Below are 24,864 nucleotides of genomic sequence, written 5' to 3' on the forward strand. Positions count from 1 at the left end.
GGATGTGGTGGATTAGGCATAGAAACCAATATACAGCTTTTGCATGCTTTACACACATTTTCTGCGTCTTTGTCACATTTTGGCCACCAAACTTTGGTGCGCAATCTGGATTTCATTGCTACGATACCTGGGTGACCTTCATGTGCTGCATTTAATACCCGTACTCGTAGTTTTAATGGCACTACTATTCTGGTCCCTCGTAGCAAAATATTATCATAAAAGCACAATTCATTTTAAAAAATTTTGTACGTTTTGATTGTGTCACACCAACGGCTATTGTAAAGACCATCTCTGACTTTTTGTATGTCAGGGTCTTGTTGTGAATGTTCAATAATTTCTTGTAAGGAGATAGCCGTTAGTAGGACATGTTCAATAACGTTTTGAATATAATCTTTAGTTTCATAGTGATGTGGCACTAACGAACAAAGTCTTGATAAAGGGTCTGCTATATTTGTTTTGCCTGGACTATATTTAACATTGAATTTGTAGCATTGTAGTCTCAAAACCCATCTTTCAATACGTGCACAAGGTTTGGATTTTGGGCCAAATATAGTTTCTAGTGGTTTGTGATCAGTGATCAAATCAAACTCTTTTCCAAAAAGGAACATATTGAAATGTTCAACTGCCCAAAGTAACGCTAATGCCTCCTTTTCAGTTTGGCAATAACGGCGTTCACACTCACTGAGTGTCTTATTGCCAAACGCTATTATTCGTGGTCCATTACTATCAGTCTGAACCAGAATAGCTCCCAGTCCAACTGGACTAGCGTCTGCGATTACTATCGTTTTATCGTGCGGATTGTAATAACCTAAAGTAGATATATTCATCAATGAAGTTTTTAAGGTATCAAAAGCAGATTGTTGGCTTGTGTTCCAATTGTCCGTTATATTAGCGTTTCTACCCAATTTGTTTCGAAGTAACAGCTTTAATGGTTCTGTAATAGTTGCTAAATGTGGAATCCATTTTCCAACATAATTTATTAATCCCAGGAAACTTTGTAATTCGGATATGGTCGTTGGTGCTCTAAAATCTTTAATTGCAGAAATATATTTCTCCAGAGGTCTAATCCCCTCTCTGGATAGTTCATGTCCTAGGAATTGAACTTTCATGATTCTATATACACATTTTTCTGGTCTCAAAACCACATTATATTGCTCTAATACCTGTAAAACTTTATTTAGTCTATTATCATGCTCTTTTAAGTCTTTTCCATATATAAGAATGTCATCAATAAAATTTATTACTCCTTCACATCCCAATAGAATTCTTTCTAATGTCTTTTGAAATATTTCTGGAGCACATGTTATACCAAACATCATTCTCTTATATCGAAACAGACCCTTATTTGTAATAAAAGTCGTTATAAATCTTGAATCTGGGTGGAGTTCAATGTGGTGAAAGGCATCCTTTATGTCTAATTTGCTAAACAATTTTGCATTTCTGATCTTTGGCAGTAATTGGTCCATTGTAGGTAATGGATGATTCTCACGTTTTATAGCTGCATTTGCTCTTCGCATATCGACGCATAACCGAAGACTTCCGTCTTCTTTTAATATAGGGACTATTGGTGAAACCCAACTTGAAGGCCCATGGACTTCTTCAATTATATCTTTTTTAAGAAGTTCTTTTATCTTCAATTCTACTTTTTCTTCTAGGGGTATGGGAACTCTCCTATATGGTTGGCAAATTGGTTTCACTGAGTCATCTACAGGTATTTCAATCAACACGTCTTTAAACTTAGGAAACGCAGTGCTTTCGACCTCATTAACATTGATTTTGAGTACCCCTAGGGAAGTTGCAGTAATTCGCCCTAGTAAATTTCGTGTTCCGCTTTCGACAACATAGAAAGTGGCATGTTCTTTTTTGTTAGACAAGTTTATTTTTGCTTGAAATGAACCTAATAGTTTCAAAGGTGTAGTACATCCATATGCCACAAAGCTTTTGTTAGGTTTATTATTCTGTGCCCTCACTACAATATTGTTTTCTTTTAACTTCTTCCATGTCTTGTCTGTTATTAAGTTATAGTTACAGCCTGAGTCTATTAACATTGTTGTGTCTACACCACCTATTTTGCAATTGACAGTTGCCTCACTGTCTAAATTAAAAATGTAATCTGTTTGTTGTTCTTCCATACTTAGAGTTTCTTCTAAACTATTCACTTGCCTAAGTCTTTTCACACCTTTTCCTTTGTCAAACTTCTTTCTCTCTAACTTTCTCTTCTGGCCTTGTCTTGTCCTGCATTGATTTTGGAAATGACCCAGTATTCCACATTTTAAACAAGTCTTTCCCTTAGCTGGACAAGTTACATCGCGAGCAAAATGTTTGAGACTCCCACATCTTCCGCATGGTTTCCTTTCTGAATACTGGTTTTATTTGGTTCTGATGTCAATTTATTAACTGTTTGGAAATCTTGTGTCTTGTTTTCAAAATGACCTAATTGCCGTTCAATGACTTCTAGCGCATTTGCTTCTGATATTATCATATCTAGGGTAACGTTGTCCCCCATTTTCAAAATCTTTTTACGTAAATCATCTGATAGACATTTTTCTGTGATCTGATCGATAATGTTTTCATCTTTAGCCGTATATTGACATTTAGTCGCTTGTTGTCTCAGTCTTATAAGATATTTTTCGAATTTTTCGCCAGGTCCCTGTTTAAGGAGTCTAAACACATGTCTTTCATATATTTTACTTTGTTTTGGCGCGAAGTATTCGTCCAATTTACTTATCGCTATTCCAAAGATCTGATCTTTATTGTTATCGTCTATGGGTGCATTGGCACCCGGTATATTATAAAATATTTCTTGTAATTCGGGTCCACCAAAATGCAACAAACAAGCTCTTTTTTTGGCATCGGTGTCAATACCAGCCGCCTCTAAATATATATCTAAACTCCTTTTCCAACGTTCCCATCGAATAGCAACTGAGCCTACCTCCCCTTCGCACTCAAATTTATCTAGAGTGTATTGTGCCATATTATGGTGCTACCTGTCAACAATGTAAGACAAGCCGTGTATGTTTTCATATCTCACTACATTTAAGAGCGTTTACGCATCCGCGCGCCGTATGTCTCAAAAACAGCACTTTTCGAAGGAGATAATATCCATCAAAACATTATTTTAAAAACATATGAATTAGTAATTATTATAGAAAATTTTGTTGTCTAAAAAGTTAGTAGAGAAAATTTTTAGATTTATTGAGTATTTGTAAATTGTTTAATGATTACTGAACAGAGGTTTTCAAATTTGCGCTTCGAACGTCTATTTCGAAGCTCAAAATATCTTAAACCACTAAGGAACATAACAATATGTTATTTTTATCTAACTAAAAAGATCCTGAAAAAAAAAGTTAGTAGAGAAAAAATATCTTTTTATGTTTAATTCATGAGAAATAAAAATTCAAAGAATTCGAAAATTTCAGAAATGTTGGTCATTTAAATGATTTTTTTTTATCACTATATCTTACTTAATTGAATATAATATTGGATTACTATAATAGAAGAACATCTCCTTAAAAACATACAATTTAAAAATTCTACAAAATTAGTTCTGTTATTTTTCTATAAATATTTTAAATACCACTATAAAACGCAACGCGCAAATCGTTTCAAATTAGTCCGCCTTGAGGCTTTCTAGAGAGAGGATGTATCGCTCGTCGCTCCGGCGAGACTCCAGTTGGACTTTGCTGTGTGTAGAAAAAATAGTCACGTGTATACAGTGATTGCCACATCTTAGTACTTTAGTAAGTAAAATATTTTTTTCTTTAATGATTGACAATAATTTTAGTAGTTACTATAAATTATTATTATATTATTATGTTTCAGACACAATGGGAAGTAAAGCTATTTCTAGGCAAGAAAAGGAAACGTAACAACGCTGAAACTTCGGCTAAAGCAAAAGCTAAAAGATTGATGTACTAATGTTATAACATGCGTCTGTAGTTATGGTTGTTGCTTTTTTTACTCATTAAAGACTTGAGCATAGTTACTCGAAGGAAAAAAAAGGAACCTTAAGCTAAAAACAATTAGCCCATTGAAATGTTACATGAGCTTTGTATTTTTTAGAGGACCCAATTTTATTTTTAGAACATGTGTGGGGGGTCAATAGAATCTCAAGTTTGTGAGGTCGCCCCCCTTGTCCCCTGGCCGCCATCATGGAAAAAGGGGTGAAAACACTTTTTTCGCGATATCTCGGAAACTATGCGTCTTACATAAATTTTGTAAAATCATAATTTGTAGCAAATTGTTTTGCCTACAAATCTATACTATTATATAAAGCTGAAGAGTTTGTTTGTTTGTTTGAACGCGCTAATCTCAGGAACTACCGGTCCAAACTGAAAAATTCTTTTTGCGTTGGATAGCCCTTTGTTCGTGGAGTGCTATAGGCTATATATCATCACGCTATACCCAATAGGAGCGGGGCAGTAATGGCTAATCTCAGGAACTACCGGTTTCAACTGAAAAATTCGTTTTGTGTTGGATAGCGCTTTATTTGTGGACCGCTATAAGCTATATATCATCACGCTATGACCAATAGGAGCGAAGCAGTAATGGCTAATCTCAGGAACTACCGGTTTGAACTGAAAAAATCTTTGTGTTGGATAGCCCTTTGTTCCTGGAGTGCTATAGGCTATATATCATCATGCTATAAACAATAGGAGCGGAGCAGTAATGAAACATGTTGCAAAAACGGGGAAAATTATGAGTTTTGAGAGCTTCCGTTGCCTGCGCTGCGTAAACGGTTAAAGTTATGCAACAATGATGTATGACGGGATTGTTTCACTTAAAAAGTTCTAAATAATATAACAAAGTCCCCGCTGCATCTGTCTGCCTTAACGTGTTAAACTCAAAAACTACCTAACGTATTAAGATGAAATTTGGTATGGAGACAGTTTGAGACCCTGGGAAGAACATAGGCTCCCGGGAAACTACTATTTTTATAACGGAAACCTTTAGCCTGAAAAACTTTATAACGCGGGCGGAGCCGCGAGCAAAAGCTAGTATGTTTATATAACTTTTTGCCCTAAATTAAAAATTATAAGCAAAAATGTGAGAAAATGTTTATAAAAGTTTTCTTTTTTGCTCTATAACTTTTTTTTACATTTTATAAAAAAATTACCTCAAACTAACTTGTAAATGATCTTTTGAGGAAAATTGTTCCCTATAATTTTTTTTAGTTCATTCATTTAAAACGCTGTTACAGCGCTCCAAAGTTTACCGGGTTCGTCAATGCTCATGAGAATCCGGTCGAAACAAAATGTTTAACTTATTTTTGATTTTTTTTATTGTAAATATATTATTACAATTTTTTTGTTAAATTCGTACAACTTTACTTATTTATTCCTAACTCCTTTCTTTGCCATAGAAGTTACCAAATTTAACTTATCGAATGTTATGCAGGTAGAAAAGGTATGAGTTACCATTTGGGGATAAAGGAGAAAAAAAAACATATTTGCAGGCAAAACAATTTGCTACAAATTATGGCTTTACAAAATTTTTGTAAGACGTATTGTTTCCGAGATATCGCGAAAAAAGTGTTTTCACCCCTTTTTCCAAGATGGCGGCCGGGGGACAAGGGTGGCGACCCCACAAACTTGAGATTAAGCTTCTATTGACCCCCCACACATGGCCCAAAAATAAAATTGCGTCCTCCAAGAAATGCAATATTCGGTCCTTAAATTGTAACATTTCAATGGACTAAACGCACATTTCAAAACTCGTTTTACGCCCGCGGCGTGCGCGGTTGTATGCGGTACCCGCTGTATTGGCGGCCAACTAGTAGAATCGTGCGGGCCACGGTAGCACCAGCGCGCTCTGTGGTTAGTAGGTGGGCGACTGCAGTAGTCGGTAGGGGAGGGGTGGTTACAGAAATCTGACGCCATTTTCCTCCATCGTGATCGTTTCTGATATGTGTCCATGGCGTTCTGGAACTCAACTGACCGTTAACTGTCCATCTTGTAACCGCCCGCCTTGCGATAATCGCTCGCCAAGTTTTGCAGGACATAATCGGAACCGCGGTGGTTACAAATCGCACAGATCTCCGGTCGTCATGAGTTTGGAAATAAAACAGCCGTTTCTCAACCACGGCGGGCGCGAGTAAAAACCGCTTCGTGAGTTCTTAGCCTTATAGAATCACTTTGCTGTCCCGTTGTCAAAACGTTTACAACTCGCCAAATACCCATTGCGCGAGTCCCACTCGCACTTGGCTGATTTTTTTGCATAATGCATAGGTACGCTTACTTTCAAATAACAAGGTTTTTGTGTTCACTGATGCGCACTGTTAAGAAAATTCAAGTGACGAGAGACGGAATCCTATATCTTTTCTTCTCTTTGAACCTTAGAAATAAGGGATTTGGTAATTTATGTAGCTAGTGAATAAAACTACTAGTAGTAGTTAGTATACCTATCTTCTTAACTATTTGGGCTAGTTTAGGTTTACACGCTCACATCAATTTTACATATAATTTTATCCTGACGTTTAACCCTGTGCAGGTTTCGGCGTCATTATACTTGTATAAATTAAACGCGTCTAGATCCATATGCAGTTTTACTTAAGTATGTAGTGTTTGCGTAAACTTCGATAACAATAATAGTATATTCTATATTTTTTTTTTAATTTTTAGGTGATATTACACTCAAAATAAATAAGGTTATTAAAAGCCGCAAAATTATAGATTTTCAATATTTTTTGGATCAAATTAAAACACTCAATAACCACAACAGAGCAACAGGTTGTAGTATCGAACATTTACAACTATTGAAAGAGAATGTTTGCTTGCAGTCAACATTTTTAATGAAGTGTAATATGTGCAATATGGAATTTAAGCTATTTAAGCGCTAAGAGATATACTGATAGTATGGACGTATATCGTGGAACTGTGAATGGAGCTATGATGACTGAAGTTGGTAGATCAAATTTAAACGAACAGTTAGCTTCCATAGATTTACCAATATTAACGCAAAATGTTTACATGAAATGTTACGACGAGTTAGCTAAATGATTGAAATTAGCTGCAGAGGACAGGATGCAAGAGGCCGCTAGGGAAGAAACTGATAAAGATGTTGCCTGTGGCGATGTAAAAGACGGTATTCCCATACTTACAGTCAAAGCTGACTGCTGTTGGTCAAAAAGTACAGAACCAACTATTTTGCTTCGTCGTGTGTCGCAAATATTATGCAAAACTATGGATATAAAACTGGTAAATTGTTATACATGGATGTACAATCGATCGATTGATGATCGATGTCACTGACAAGCAATACCTATTAAAAAAAAAAACTATCCAAAAAAATATAACCAACTTCCGAAAAAAGAAGTCTTTTATTTCTCACTTTTTAGTTATACACCTAAAAATGACATCTCATTACATACACCTTCTGACTCAAAATATAAATTCCAATATGTAATTTCTAATGACTTAATTTAAACTTTCAATACGCTAAATATTAAAAACTGCAGATCTATGGAGTAATTATGTGGTCCATTATAAACATCGTAGCACAGTAATTTTCCTGATTTATTGTCTGATTACGGAGTTCTGGTGCCTATCTTTCGGCTTCATGATGACCTCCACTTTACTAAAGGGTACTTTCTAAATGCAAATGCTTACATTTTTTAATAACAAATAACAATTTGTAAAATTGCCGTTAAAATTTGTTAAAAAATTTTATTTTTTTAATTACAAAATGATACATATAAACTATTTCATGATGAATTCTTATATATTTAATAATAGAATTCTTCATTTATCATAAATTCATAAATCATAAGTTACATTCCAATTAGATAATTAAAGCGAAAAGATCAAAATTGGTTGGTCTAAGTATAAAGATAGCCGACGCGCTAACTCTACGCACACAGCTACGCAACGGCTCTGTGTGAGTGAATTTTGCGAAGAATTACCTATAGTTGACTTCACGCGCGGCACGTAAACGCTCTTAACACATACATACTATTATACAACCTTTAGATATTTTTAAATTTTTTTTTTTTTTTTTGTGATTTAGAACTAATAAGAATGATAATTTTTGCAATTTAATGCAAATATCCTAAACACTACTCGCAATCGAATGCCAATATTCCATAATTGTCTCGCAATTTAATGCACACATCCAACGCAATTTAATGCTCATATCCAACGCAATTAAATGCACACAGCCAACGCAATTTAATGCTCATATCCAACGCAATTTAATGCTCACATCTAATACAATCTAATGCTCATATCCAACGCAATTTAATGCTCACATCCAACGCAATTAAATGCTCACATCTAACGCAATTTAATGCTCATATCCACGCAATTTAATGCTACAATCCAATGCAATTTAATTTCAAAACTGAATTGCCGGACCTATGAATCATCTTGTAATAACTCTTGATTCTCACTTTTTTTTTTTTTTTTTTTTTACTTCCTTTGTCCCTAGTTGAATACCAATTATGATGTTGATAAAGAATTTATTTAACAATAACTAATATCAGGTGACTTGAAACTTATTTTAATCTAGAATTCAGTTTAATAAAAACATAATTTTACTAACCATATTAATTTAGGTTATAAAAGTCAAAGTAAAACTTAATTTAATTGATAAATGTATGCGACTGTAGGCTACGGCATTTATTGCACGTGCAAGTATAATGTACATTTACTTTTAAGAATAAGGAATTCCTCTAATAATATAAGATAAAAGTATGACATTGTACCTATTTCATTTCTATGCTTATTTCACATTCACGCAATATTATTTGCACACATACTAATTTATATTTACCTGTACAAAGTGGGAAAAACAAAACAAAATAAATCATTAAAGTATTGTTAAAACTGTTATCTATTCATTGTTGTTTATATCTACGCCCATATTTACTTCTTCACTGTAAAGTATGATTGAATCAATAGGATATACTTAGGTTTTGTTATTGTTAATATCACTAGTATGAAAATTAAACCTTTAAGTAATCACACAGTTCTATTTTACTGGACTATAATTCCCGTGTAAAAGTAATAATTTTTTTTTTGTAACTTCAAGTAAACTTACAATTTTCCTCGTCGCCACATGTAATGGCCTCTATTATATCGTATTATATTATAATTTATCGGCTCGTTTGCTACGCACAACGTCTTCACTCCGCGCCACTCAACAAGACAATGTTCTATCTACCCGCGGTTTTGCGTTGTGTATAGTTCGAGACGACAGACGGAAATAATAATAAATATCCATACACTACAGGCACCTCAAATTACTTGGTAGTTGAGTCCGTGTACAATAAAAATATAGATAATCAGTTTGTATTATGATATGCGTTAGTAAATATTACTTTATTATATAATAAGGAATAAATAAGTATGCTCTGAGATATAAAAGTAATATGTTTCCCGTATAGTATTTTTACACATAACCAGCTTTTGTCGCGTGAAAAGTTTTCCGGCACAAAAAATAGCCACGCACGCAGGAGTAATGTTAGTGAAAAAAAATTAAGGTCAGTTTAAAATCCTGGTTTTAGGTTTCTGATTATTTTTGTTTATAGCGTGTGGGTGAGTGTATTCTTGACTGAAAGAGTAATGTTGCCGCTGCAACGAATTCTCTTAGAATATTAGTAGTGGCATTAGGGCGCGTAAAATTAAAATTACTTTTATGAATATTTATTTTGTTCGAAACTTACACTTTTTTATTTTATATCTAACACTCAAGTAAGTTATATACTATGTGGTTTAATTTAGTAACGCAATGTCAAAATTACCCTGTATACAGCTCTGATTAATATTGATTATAAAACGTGTAATTACATGTAGCGTAAAGTGTATTTGAGTCCCCGACTGCATGAGATCATTAATAATATGTCATAACCATAATGCGGACGTGTAAGTCTTCATAATTATTGGATATCTATGTAGAATTAACAATTCAACGCAGCTACTCACACTATATTTCATATCAGTTTTGAACCAGAACTTTAGTAACATGAAGCGATAGTAATAAAAGGAATAAACACACTTGAGACCGATTATGAGATACTTGACGTGTAGAAACAATAGTGTTATAGTTGTAAGTAATAAATGTAAACACTGGGACAGAATAATGTTTTTATATAAAAACAATATGAGCGAACCCTGTATTACATTAATTAAAATTTGTTAAGTGTTTTTAAACTACGTTCTCATCCAGAGCATATAAAATTGGCACTTGGTAGAAATATTATTGAAATATATACTTGTTATGAAAACTTACTTACAAAGTTTTCAGGCCGTGAATTCGATATCAAAGTCGTCTCGATTTCAAAGGGAACCTGACATCAAAACAATACATAATTATAAAGGCAGTTCGACCGCTTTAATGTCGATAACATTCAATGCAAAGGCGAAATACAATTGGCACCTATAGTCCACGCCCTCGCTGCGTATCTAACTGGCACGCCGGTCACGCGCTTTTACCACATGAATAGATAACCTCGACTACTAATTTGCCGTAGCTACTCTGAATTCTATGGGAAAAAACAGATGTCCGTGTCTTAAATGTTCGCGTCTGAACATCATCTCTCCATCTGTCGCCCGGCGGCCTTACAAAACAAGTAAAGTTGGTTCTTGTAACAAATAAGATCTTAGTTTAGGTTAATATTCTAGACTGATATAATATGTATTGCACAACTATTCGTGAAATAAACCCAGTATAGAAAATCTATTTTTGATGTAGTAGATTTGGGAATTTTGAAAATTTGTTCATACAAATCCCACATTTTATCGTGACTGAAATTGTTTGTGTTACCGACAAAGAATTTAAGCAACAAAAAAACTGGCGCTTTTATTTCTTTGATTTAGATATATTAGAATGGCTCAAATTGGTTCGTAGATGAAAATTAATATTTATCAAGTAATATAAATCAGTAAACCTCATTTAAAACCTCATTAAAAAGCGACGATAGCCTAGTTGGCTATGAAATGGTCTGCCGATACGAATGTCCGCAAGTTCAAATCCCTAGGGCACACACCTCTGACTTTTCTAAAAAATCATGTGTGTATTCTTTGTCAATTTATCGTTCGCTTTAACGGTGAAGGAAAACATCGTGAGGAAAACTGCACATCTGAGAAGTTCCTCTATAGGAATTTCGAAGGTGTGTGAAGTCTACCAATCCGCACTAGGCCCGCGTGGTGGACTAAGGCCTAAACCCTCTAAGTAGTAGAGGAGGCCCGTGCTCGGCAGTAGGCAAGTATATAATACAGGGCTGATATTATTATTATTATTAAACCTCATTTGAACATTAGATAACGCCGCCCCGTACTGGCAAGGTAAATTTTGTACAATTTGCTGATTAAAGATTGTGCTTTACGATGGTAAGGCGCTTGTTTAACTTCTAGAAAGTCACCTGTATTGAATTATAGTGTCAAATGTTAGTTTGTAACGATTTTTAGAAGGTGGAATTTAATGTCAAACAACATTTATTTAGTTAATGCACAGAGATAAATCGTTTTTCTAATATTACATCTATTAAATGTTCCATAATTTAAGCAGTTTCTGTATTAGTTACATGTAAAATATATTTTAAAATCTTTTTTAGAAAATGTGATGCTTCCAAGCTTTAATAATGAGTTTCTGAACCGTTGATTTTTCTGTTGTTTTTATAACTGCACCATTTAATCGTACCTATTGCAAAACAGAACTAGACTTCATACTTTATTTACTAAAAAAAAATATTTTAAACGAGAAATTAAGCGCGATGGAATTCTTGCGTTTAATCCAATGCTGCGATTGGCAATATACATTATTTGATCTTTTTTCACTGAGCATTTAAATGCTTATAAGCGACAAGAAACTGTTGACAGCCGCCATAACAATTCAAATTGTCTGTGCCAAAAACATTATTTATACCCGAGGTAGGCATTTCATAAATATTATTAAACATGGCAAGTGTTTATAAAATGAAAGCAGGTTGAATGTTAAAGCGCGGCGTGGTGTTCCCAATGATATTTACGTCGTCAGTGTAGTACGCAAATGGCGTCTTTTTTTAGATAGGCATACTTTTAGTTTACATTTTGTACAGATGTGCCTAATCTCGCTCGCGCTTCATCAGTCAGACACCCGCGGCTGAGAAAATCTGTCAGAAACATAGAGCGGAGGAAAATTAGAGAAAACCAAGCGGCTTATATGTACTTAGTCTGGCCATAAATACTGTTACACTTAATTATAAAAAAATATTACATTTGAATTTCGAATCTGTCATTTTTATACGATTGTTCATTGTGTTTTCTCATTTTGGCGCCAATACATTGTAAAATATTTTGCGATATTAAAATGGTGTGGGGTGATAAAGAGAACCGAATCGCTGTGATAGCATTACACAAAGTAGGTATGGAGCCAAATGCAATTTTTAAAACTCTCCATACACTTGGTATTAGTAAAATGTTTGTGTACCGGGCTATTAATAGGTACAATGAGACCTCCTCTGTTTGTGACAGAAAAGATCTGGCCGTCCACGTAGTGTTCGTACGAAAAAGGTGGTCAAAGCAGTAAGGGAAAGAATTCGAAGAAATCCTGTCCGAAAGCAAAAGATTTTATCTCGGGAAATGAAGATAGCACCTAGAACCATGTCGCGTATTTTAAAAGATGACTTAGGACTTGCAGCCTATAAGAGACGCACTGGCCATTTCTTAACTGATAATTTAAAGAAGAATAGGGTGGTAAAATCGAAACAACTACTGAAGCGGTACGCAAAGGGAGGTCACAGAAAAATTTTGTTTACGGATGAGAAAATTTTTACAATTGAGCAACATTTTAACAAACAAAATGACCGTATTTATGCTCAAAGCTCTAAGGAAGCTTCCCAATTAGTCGACAGAGTGCAACGTGGACATTATCCGACTTCAGTGATGGTTTGGTGGGGTGTTAGCTATGAAGGAGTGACTGAGCCATATTTTTGTGAAAAAGGTATCAAAACATCGGCACAAGTGTATCAAGATACCATTCTTGAGAAGGTAGTTAAGCCCCTTAACATCACCATGTTCAATAACCAAGTATGGTCCTTCCAGCAAGACTCGGCGCCGGGTCATAAAGCTCGGTCCACGCAGTCTTGGTTGGAATCGAACGTTTCGGACTTCATCAGAGCTGAAGACTGGCCGTCGTCTAGTCCCGATCTTAATCCGCTGGATTATGATTTGTGGTCAGTTTTAGAGAGTACAGCTTGCTCTAAACGCCATGATAATTTGGAGTCCCTAAAACAATCTATACGATTGGCAGTGAAGAATTTTCCCATGGAAAGAGTGCGTGCTTCTATTGATAACTGGCCTCATCGTTTAAAGGACTGTATTGCAGCCAATGGAGACCACTTCGAATAAGCTTTTTATATTTTTAATTGTTTTATATTTATGTATTAAACTGACACACTGTAAAAGTAATAAATGTTATTTGCAGTTAACAATTTTCTTTTTTCTTTATTACAATATTTATGGCAAGACTAGGTATTATTGCATTGCACTGTTTAGCTCTTTAATTGCTCTCAATCATGAATCTTGACTAGGAACTCATATAACGAATGAGTTCTAATTAAACGAGATTGTAATGAAACTTATAAAATACTTGGAATATAGTTGTTACTTGAAAAGGTAATTTGCTCAGTCCTTAAAATGGTAAGTTAGAATATTATAAAAGTGACCGTGTCAAACTTACAAGAAGTTCCTCTTCACCCTTTTAGGTTTGCTATAATATACAACATTAAGATTTGTTTTTGTATAAAGAGATTGAATTCTTCAAAACGAAAAAGGGTATAAAGTTTACCTTCAATATTTTGTTTAAATTGAATTTCTTAACATGCTCGACTTCTTTGAATATAATATAAGGTAACATTTTACAATTTCTCCAAATAATTTCCTTATGAAAAGTATTATAAACAAAATAGGTTATACGAAATACCGACGACTAACTCTTTGAAAATATTTTTAATTACATAATGGTCGTGAAGGGCCTATTTCTTCCGATATTGTACAAAACAATTTAAACTTTCTGCTAATTTATTACTTTATAAAGAGGATAAAATATAATTTCGATGCCTGTTTAGTAATGATAAATATATTAGTTGAACAAGCGGTTCTGCTTATTATAAAATATGGCAGTAGTAGCGTTGGTTTTAATAATAATTATATGGGTTATATTTTTAAATTATATAATATGAATATTTCAATATGTAACTTTCAAAATAAAGGAATATAATAAAATTACGTATTACATTTAAAAAAAAATATATTTAATGATGCTTCGTTTTAATTTAGTAAGTAGTTACATAATTTACTTTACTACTGACCTCTGGATATATGCCTAATTTTATTATACTGTCGTATTAGTCGCAATAGTATTTCAGGTCCTATTTTCATCGATAATGTCATAGTTGTTACTAGCTATTCTAGTGCAGAAACTTTTTAAGCTGATCTTAAAATTTCTAACACAGCTTAAGAACGGGTTTAAAATTTGACAAAAACCAGGAAAGATATTCTAAAGGACTTGTCACACTGACAACGACTAACGGGAAACGAGTCGACAAAGTAAGAGTAACAAGTGTGTAGGATATTTACCTTTTTAAACTTGTTTATTATAAGAACCAGAGTCGACGTGTCTAATGGCACTTGTTCATTAGTTCTATTAAAAATCCTAACAGCTTTCGTTCAAAATGTGTCTGAACGTCTAGTGAGTGTCACACTATTTTTTTTTACCCTTATTGCAGCTCTAGCTTCTCTTGACAACATGAACATTTAACACTCAGTTACGAATATGTATTTCTGTCCGTTATAGGAAATTTACAGTTAGTTTCAAGACCGTTAGAAAATATTCGATAAGTTATCGCTCACTCGTCCGTGATAAGACAGAGGTCTTAAGCTCAGAAGCGCGAACAAAATATGAATAGTTACCGTACTCACCGTCATGATTGATAGAGGCGCCACGTACAGAAGCCCGAAGTTCACCATGTCGAACAGTTCCGAGTTGAATTTCTTTCGATGCGCTATACATATTGTCTCTGTATTTCCATCACCCAGATTGTTGGTGATAGTCTCCACCCATATGAACTTTGGGGCGCTGTATGCCGCACTCGTCACCCACACGCCCAATATTACCAACTGAAAACATTTGTCAGGTTATTGTATGACATTTTAAGTCTATGTCATTTTAATCAGTAAATTCTTTAATGGCCATAACATAAGATCTCTGTATTTCAATAATGTTCTCATTTCAATGAGGGAATGCGATAGTGAATGGGGTAAATTGTAAAAAACGTGTTGCAAATTGCATTCAATTTATTTTAAATAGTAAATTATTGATGCACACGCGGCTGGGTTTAAACAGATACAGCCAAAGTAAATCCTTTTCAGTGACAACTTTATCTGTTTATTTCATTTACGTATGAGGGATGGAAAGTTCTCATGGGGCCTAGACGAAAACTACTTGTATTGAAGAATTTACCCAAAGAAAACGTTCATTTATTTAAACGTAGTTTTATTTCTGTTGAAAAGTAAACACGTCAATATTTAGAATACTTTCGAAGATTACACTTGTCAGTTTTAATCACTCACAACCTAGAAAATTAACATTATATAATATTTCTTAAATTACTAGACCATTTATGTTTTTTCAAAGTACGGATTAGCTAAAGAATAACGCTTTTCCTTTTATAATAAAGAAAGAAAGAAGTTTATTGTTGGAACAAAGATAAAAATTAAAACACAAAATCCTACATAACATAAACAATTATTGCACCAACACTTAGTTTTCACATTCACATTTAACTTTATTAGAATCCCCATAAATATAAAATACAAATCGAATAACTTTAATTATGATTATTGTACTAGCGTAGTTTATTATGATAGTTCTTGACATTTCAAACGTTACTTTATGTTGTCACGAAATAGATGAATTAATAATTTCAACATTATTACAGTCAGTCTATTTGAAAGCCGCATTTGAAGCGATATGTTTAACAAAAGTAAATATTCTCGTGCAATGTAATATTTCGTGAATAGATAATGAACCTAACTGTGAATATATAGTGTACGACAAATTACTTTTATACGTATTTTGCAGTAATATCAGACTTAAAATCGAATGCTGTTAGATTAAAGTTACAAAGCAAATATGAAAACGCGTTATTCTAATAAACTGTCAACAAGTGGCGCCAAATGTAGAAATATTGTCACTACAAAAGTAGGTTTCCCTTTTACTTAAGTCGTTGAATACACTCAATCTCTGGTACTTTTTACCCGATTATTGTGTCTAGACCCTTTTAAGCGACTTTTTTTATTCAGTGATCCTGAGTTTCTAAAAATGCTCAGGTACCTTTATAGACACGTATTTCCGAATACGAATTTGGCACGACATTATTATCGTGCCTAAATCGGATGCTAAATCCTTAGTACTCCTTTCTTGGGTACGTGTTCACGTTGTATATCATATCGTGATCCGAGTGGATTATAAGATGTTCCACACTTCTATCCACGTTCATCCATTTAAGCTTCGTTTCTCGCCCCAACGCGTTTATTAGACCGTTTTATTACCACGAACCTATTTTATGTTGCGAATTATGACCAGATCAAAACTACAGTCTTGTAAAAAGTCGTTTCGTAACAAAGGTGTTTATTTTAGCACTGTTATTAAGCTTGGATATAAAACTATTTCTAGTTACAAAATATTTTAATAGCGGACTTTACCCTTAGTCTCGTCGAGGTGAGAATTTGTTTGCAAGTAATCGGATGAATTATGGCGAAGTATCTCTCGGTGCAAATCACAACCAGGATGAAAATAGACGCCGTGTAGCTCAAAGAATGTATGAACTGGTACATTTTGCATAGAAAGTTACCGAACACCCAGCTGAAACAAAACAAGCGCATAGTTTAATTTTATTTTAAATCCAATGATTAATTATAACACAAGGCGTGCTGCATCGTGCAACCAAGCGGAGACACTATGTTGGCAAAGAAAGCAAAAAGTATTACGGAACTACACAACTAATGAATAAAAAAGTAATCACTAAAAGCAATCGTGACCTACAAGAGCTAGAAATCAGTGTTAATGTAAGTCTTAATAATTCAGTAAAATTATTCATAGACACCATTAATTTCATAAAATGACGGCATATTTTGTACAATAAAAAAATATTAAAAGAACAAACAGCTGACAAAATCCAACGGCGTACCGGAGAATTTATTTTTTAATCTATTCATTTATTCACGTTTAAATTTACAATTCTGTTTACAAACGAGATTAAAGACAGGTGGAAATTTATTTCTGAAAATTCGGCTGCAATGTGTTATGGTAATTCAAGGCGATATTTTATAGTCCCGATGAATTCTAACTTTCTATGATTGTAAATATTTAAAAGTAATGTAATCACCCAAACGGATGTAGTAGGTGTATCTGATAATGCAATAGCTATAAAATAATGTATAAGATATAATTCATTATAATTTAGTAAATATGATACTCGGAGAGGTGTTTTTGAGGCGCATAAAATATCCGGGTTACCTTAATATTCTAAGGTATTATAAGAAAGCAGTAATATTTAACTACTTACTAATTTTTAAGGGCTATCATAACACAGTTTAAATTCGTTAAATAATCTTTAATCCAACGAAAAATAATATATGAGATACCGCAATTATTACTAAATTCATATATTTTTTTACTAAAGCAGGGATTACACCGGTACTTTAAAGTAAACAGAGCGTTAATTTTGGCTTCATTAAACAAACGCTGTTCTCGGTTTGTTTACATTTTTGTACGTCTAAAAAAATATTCCTAGTAGCCGAACGTAGTTAAATAGTAGTAAATATGTCCACTAGTCACGTAAAGTACCCATTCTTTTCTATCATGGCTCGGTAAACCCGCTTCACGGAACTTAATGGAATGTTTAGTGTAATTCAAATAAAATTTCGACAGAGAGACATCGTATCTTCCAACATACGCCAGAAAATTTTCTCTGTACTAGCAATTCCGAGAACGTGTTTTATTAGAAGATCCACTACAGCAGGTTTTCACACGAACCTTGCACCGTGATTCGAAAATAGTTTGCTAAATTCAAAGCTGCAATCTTTGCTAGATAAATTACTTAGACCATTACGGAGATCGTTAGGCATTTAAGAGGGAAGACGTAGGTGCTAGGTTACTTGGATTAATGGTTGGCCATTAGATTAGTAGACGTACGGCTGCCTGTTGATTATTATGAGGACGGTAATTATACCAATGTGTACCAAGGGCTAAAATATGCAATAACCCCGACATTATATAATTTTAAATATTATAACGTCAATAGATTGCTTGACTTTTCCAAATACGTTGTCGTTCAATTCCGACAGTATCCTCGGAACTTCAACTATTATGGAACACTCGGAATAAAATGTGCGTTATCGAATCAAGGTCTTAACAGAGAATGGATTTTGCGTTTGCTTCTCTTTCTGTTTTGAAAGTGTTTACAATATTAGAAAAACCACTAACCTCAGTGGGTAGGGGTTGTTTATTATTTCTAAAGCGCGCGACGATGCTATTGTGAGGCGATACTGACGGTTTACACAGTACGGTTTCATACAAAATTTCGATTTGCTCGACCGTGCACGATTGCACGGCGCAACCACTCGTGATAACAAGATTAGTCGCCTTCTACGACACCTAGGCACGCATGGACGTACTGTCCTTCTTTGCCAGACATCTCCTACTACGATTTCAAGTAGACAATATTTCATGTTTTTACTTTTCCGAATTAAAGGCGATGTAGTTCTCAGTAATTCGCCGAGATACAGCAATCGGTGTAAAATTTGTGTGATTATTGTACTTACCTGCCTGTTATTATTATTATATGAAATATTTAATTACTTTGCAAAGTTACGTTGCATAGAACCCACGAGTGTTTTAGTGTTTCGGCAACTACGTGAAAGCAAAAAAAATGGTAGCAATTTTTGGTTTAAGTTTAAGTTTTTAAGTTTGACTTGTTTGACTTCTTTAATTAGATAAATAACATTACATAACAATTAGTACAGACAACGCATTAACATACGATTATATTGTAAACACAGATTTCTGTTTAATCTTTAGTGCATTACGTAACTTTAAGCGTTAATAACAACTCAGTCTTAAGGCGCACTCATGAGTGTATGTTAATTTGTAGCAAATTCACCGAGAAGACGGTTTATTATTTGTCTAAACGCACTTACCTCGGCACTAGATATATGGATAAGTTTTGGAAGACGCAGAACACTCCCACACACAAGTCAGCCACAGCAAGATTCGCCAAAAAGAAGTTGGTGATAGAACGCAATCGTCTCGATAAAGTAACCACAAAGTATCACGAGTAAGTTGCCTGGAAAATAATAAAATTGTTATTATACGGGAACCTTTTCTATAAAACATAATCTTACGCCGGCTTCATCGATAAACAAAAGAGTTTGATTACAAAACAAATACTATTATCATCGAGATGGTACGTGATGTCTAGTTTTCCGCCAACAGAATATAAATTATAATGCTAAAAGCTTTTTACCTATTATATTGTTCCCAAATCGTTTTAAAACTTATCATTTGATAGGTATGATTTATGAAATTATACCCATTTTTGTCTGAATATATGTGTTTTGAGTAAAAATTCTTATTTAATCAGAATAAATGTGCTTTTAAATATATATTTGTAATACTTGCACAGGTTTATGAGTACCATAAATATTAGACATTAGAGAATCAATGCCTAACTAAATTATGGTACTATTGCGCTGCGTCTGTCGTTATATTAGTAAGCATCATTTTCCTTTACGTTTAGGTAGTCACTACAAAATAACATGGTAGCATTTTATATAAATATAAAACAGACAATTTTCTCGCCCATTAAGTATAAATACCAAAATATGCATTGTAACGTGTTATTTGACCTACAGTGGTAATTTTAATTAGATAAATTATAAACATATCATGGATTAATTCCTCCTTGGTGTATCGGGCGATTTGGCAATTGTGAAATGAGACACGGAAGGTTCGATACACGCCCTCAGAAATAGTTTACGAAATCTTCGAATATTTGATTCAGGTATGAGAATCGAAGTTCCACATAGTTGTTGATAATCATGTGAAACCTTAACCCTTGTTTCTTAATGTAGGATCAAGATTGAGTATGTGACCGCTTGATGTATTTTGTTATTTAAATGGATCGGGGTACAATATTAGAACATAGAACATAGATTACAAATAAACCTCTGTATTTTTTAACTTTCGCAATTGTTATACATTTTCTCCAAATCATAAAATATTGAGATACAACTTTTTAATCTAGTTTATTTCGGACCAATGAACATCGTTGCTGGTTGAAAACATAATTTAGCCTCAAACAATAAATTGGATTTCTAGCAATAATAGATGTTACATGCAATGACTCAAACATGTGTGTAGAACTAATTCACAACAAAATGGATTCCATTGTCCGATTCAAATTAGCGTTCTCATTTCATAAACTATGGTTTACGTAACATTTTATAACATAACTCAACTTATATCACTTACGATGTTCAAATCGTCTATGATACTTGAGTGTCGCCAAAAACTCGCCACTGAACCGGAATATCGAATAATCTATTATTATCGATTAATCTATTTTCCGTCAAATGTATTTTGCACCTTTTCACCTAGGTATTTGATAGAAATTCGTTAAATTCTATAATATATTGAAAGACACAAAAATTAGACACATGGCAAGCATGTTCATTCTTTTAAAATTAGGCATTTTTTTTTATCTGTCAATGTCACCGAACGCAGTAGAGATATTGACATAAGTACATACAACATCTGAAAATGTCGAACATGCCACTAAAAATATTTTATAGCCAGGCTTTGTTCAGAACAACCGTACACGGCTTAAAAACTCCGGAGGATAAAAGGGTTTATAAACTTTTCGTCACTAAGCTATCCTTTAGACGCTTAACACATTCGCGGTCCTCATTAAGTGCTTATTACCTTGCTTGGGGCGGAGTTTTGTTAATGAACTCTTTACAAAAGTTTGCAATTATAGAAGTGTTTAAACTGCTGTGTTTGTCTGGTGTGGTAACCATTTTCAAAAGGGACGCAAATACTCAGTATATAATTTCCTATTAATGTATGTAGATTCAACGTACAGTGAACCAAATAAGTACCTGAACGATTCAAAAATTCAAATCGACTGTACGCGTTAAGTTAAATTGAAATATTTCTATAAAAAGGTTCAATAGTTTCTTTAATTAGAAACGTGCTTCATAACCGCCTATACATTCCTTGTACTCACCCTTAAGGATTAGTATATTAAACACCTACTCCAATAAAACCATCGCTGTGTCTCAAATGTTGAATTTAAATGCTCTCTAACGTTAGGAAATTTCTAGTTTCCGTTAAATTTATGTGTTTAGCTTTATAACAAACTGATCCTCAAAAGATAAGCATTGATATAAAATCACGTAACTTGGAAGTCCAATATTTTTTTTTTTGTTTTTTTTTTTTTTATTTTTATTTATTCAGGACCATCTACAGAGATTACAATATAAAAACACATATAGCTTCACATATACATATACACTATTACAATTGCATCTCCTATAACAGATGGACACAACATGACTACAGTTTATATATATTATGGCACTAGGTATCTAAGTGACAATACAACTTAAAGATACTAATACTAAAAAAACATGATTAACAACATCTAGAATTTAAATAACATATAACGAAGTAACAGCCATTGACAGTGATGGAACATACTTAAACTAACAAATGAATCGGCCTTTGTTTTATATTAGAAAGTATTTTTGGAGTTGGTATGAATACATATATTATAGTTATACACAATTTAAGTTGTAGAATTAACATAAATTATTTTATATATTATTTTATATAATATCATTATTTAGACTATTTTATTAAGGTTTCTACAGAATGTGCGAGTACAATTGGTCAATAGATCTAAATCTGATAATTTGCTGGCATATGTATTATATAATGCAGCTATGCGTGAGATAGGAGCATTTCTACCAAGGTTAGTTCTATATTTTTTAATACTGAATAGTGGGACCGGATGACGTGGGGGTCTACGAGGTACATTGAAGCAAAGTTTATTTAAAATATCTGGATTATCGATGTCATTATGCAAGAATTTATGTAGAAAATTTAGAATAGTTTTGCTCGTGGTAGGATATATTTTATGTCCACCCGGATAGTGACTACCGTACATTAGATGTTAAAACCCGCCATTGTGGGCCAAGTAAGTGTGTCGCGTTCCGGGATCTGCCTGTGTATATCCGCTACCAACAGGCCGGCATAATTATGTCGACTGCCGTGGGCAAACCTCTCTCGTCAGTTGACATTCTATTGGAGCCCACTCCACATACCATCCAGTGTAGCGGGGTCACTTAGTCGTGCCCGCAGAAAAAAAAATGTAATGCCATAAAATCTCGTTATAATAGAAATAGCGTGGGAGGATTACAAATTCAGCAAAAAGTTACTAGCAACATTAAATGAACGATGTCTAAGTTCGACTCGTAGCTATTTTCATCTTGTTAGTTGTTAAAAAAGTATATTGAACCGTTACGTGCCAGGAAAACTAATAAAGGTTTTTCAAAAAATTATATTCATCTCAATTCAGTGAAACGTAATGCAAACCTATATATATTTTCACTGTATTTGACAAAGGACATGTTGAAAACACATTTTTCGCAAATAAAATGTATAAATTTCCTACTTAGCCTCCACGAAATAGATAAGTGGTAGAAAATTCTACGTTTCAATAACACCCTAACCGTGATATTCCATTTCAACTAAAAGCTAGACTATTTTTAAAAGAAATCGTCTTTTATATGACCAATATTAGCTTATATATGTAATAATGTGAACTATCTAGTTCACATTGATAATATGATGAATTATAATAAATTATCTAGCATATCTATGTTAGATAATTTATTATAGGGTATTTGTTCAAAATTCCAGTGAAATATGAGTGAAATGATTCATTTTCTTTATAGACTTTAGCGATTAAAACACACCTTAAAACAGTTATATAGGTATTACGTAAAGCCGTTCTACTCTATGTCATATCCCGTAATAAGTATCAAAAATATAATAATTTCAAAGAATACTACGACTATAGAAGTAGCCAATACCTCCAAAAATTATCCAGACGCCATTTTCGCAGCGAAAGGGATAAAATTATTAATATATTCGTGTGAATTTATTCAGAGAGAGCTACTTAATTCAATAAGCAATAAGATCATCGGAGTCTGAAACAAAATTAAGATTTGTACGAATAGCTGTTTCAAATGTGATCTTTTTAAAAGAGACAAGACGCAAACTTGTAAGTATATATAATAAAATGATACCATGCATTGTGGTGTGTGACAATAGTTTTGTCTTAAAAATAAAGCTATCGTCTTCTCTTAAGAAATGTCTTTAGAAAACCGTAGAAAACGACCTTAAAGCTCTCAAATCATACAAACATACTGGGATAATCATACGTTTATTAATCGCGAGCGGACAAAAAGAATAGAGCTATTTGTAAACTCTTCATTTATACAGAGTGGATTTTTGAGATGGGACAGCAACGTTAGCTATCTTAACCGTAGGAGATACAAGAAAATATTCTTGAGATACTGTCCATTATTTTCGAAGACATTAAGACCTGTAATTACAGATCTTGAAAAATATATTAAATCATGAGATATTAGGAAATTTAAGCAAATATTTTTTATGCCAATTGAACCTGTTGCTACTAAGGATCAAGACTTTATGAAACCACCAGAGATTTTAGTACTTATAAGGTCAAAAATTGTAAAAACTTTCTCCAGACATTTTATGTATTTAACATTGTATTCCGGGTTCGCTAAGTCTACAAAACGAATGGAAACGTATTCAGATAATGAAAATGTCACAGTAACAATTATTGTGTAGGTAACACCATGTATTTCATAGAATTTGTATTTGTTTGAATTAACGTTTTGTAGCTGCGCGTATGCGCACGGGCCAGTGCAGCGGTCGTAAGTCGTTCCCCGTCACGCGCCACATGACGCCCATAAGTAAATTGTATCGCGATCACCCCACATACTTTTAGTGATTGTAATAATGTTACTTTGGTGACCAATATAGATTTATTAATTAACCACTTCTGAACCAATTCGCAAACTTTTGAGAGTCAAGTGGAGACATTACAAAGAAAATTCAATATCAGAACTCAATAATGAGAACTCATAATTCCCCACAATCGTGTTTTCCACAACTTTCATTTTTTGTACCGACGCGTCGGTCTAAGCTACTTACTGTCTCGACGATAAGTAGGTCAGAATTCATGCGAACTTTTTAACATACCCAACAATTAAGTTTTGTGCATTTTTCAGTTCCTGAATGAATTCCTACCGATATTTCGTGATTAATCGACCAGGATTACAAAGTTTATTATGTTTAAAATTAGGGTCGCATTTACTACTAATTGTACGGAGTGAGGTTTTTGCTATTACGGACCTTACAAGTACTCAATACTCTCATGGTTCTACAGAGTCTTCTAAACCTTATAACAAGACCGATTCGCATCAAAAAAGTTTATGTTTAAAACCTTAATTGCTTGCTCACAGTATTTTTTTTCATAATCTGTGAATACAGAATATATATTTTCCAAAGTAATGGACGGGCTCCTAAGAAAGTGTTTTTATAATTACAGCAATTAAGTTAGCTGCCGCTGTTGTCCCGTCACTATAATTCATTCTGTATCTTACTAAAGGTTAAGCTTATTTTATTATAATGTCTCATACATTCTACATTATAAAATCCTGAAGATATTGCTTGTATTTTTTTTAACGCGGTTATCTGGAACAAGTGGTCCCATTCTGAAAATTCTCAATT

The 24,864-nt window shown here is 33.6% G+C and overlaps 1 protein-coding gene across 1 annotated transcript in view; it reads right to left on the reverse strand.

Moving 5' to 3' along the window:
• LOC115447139 (trissin receptor) overlaps nt 1–24,864 on the reverse strand; it is a 105,269-nt gene that overhangs the window by 16,413 nt on the left and 63,992 nt on the right. Inside the window, 4 exon segments of the mRNA XM_037442049.1 lie at nt 14,898–15,095; nt 16,683–16,842; nt 19,179–19,303; nt 19,305–19,324. Coding sequence (XP_037297946.1) covers nt 14,898–15,095; nt 16,683–16,842; nt 19,179–19,303; nt 19,305–19,324 — 503 coding nt within the window.

Source organism: Manduca sexta, chromosome 23 (genome assembly GCF_014839805.1).
Source record: "Manduca sexta isolate Smith_Timp_Sample1 chromosome 23, JHU_Msex_v1.0, whole genome shotgun sequence".
Lineage (NCBI taxonomy): Eukaryota > Metazoa > Arthropoda > Insecta > Lepidoptera > Sphingidae > Manduca > Manduca sexta.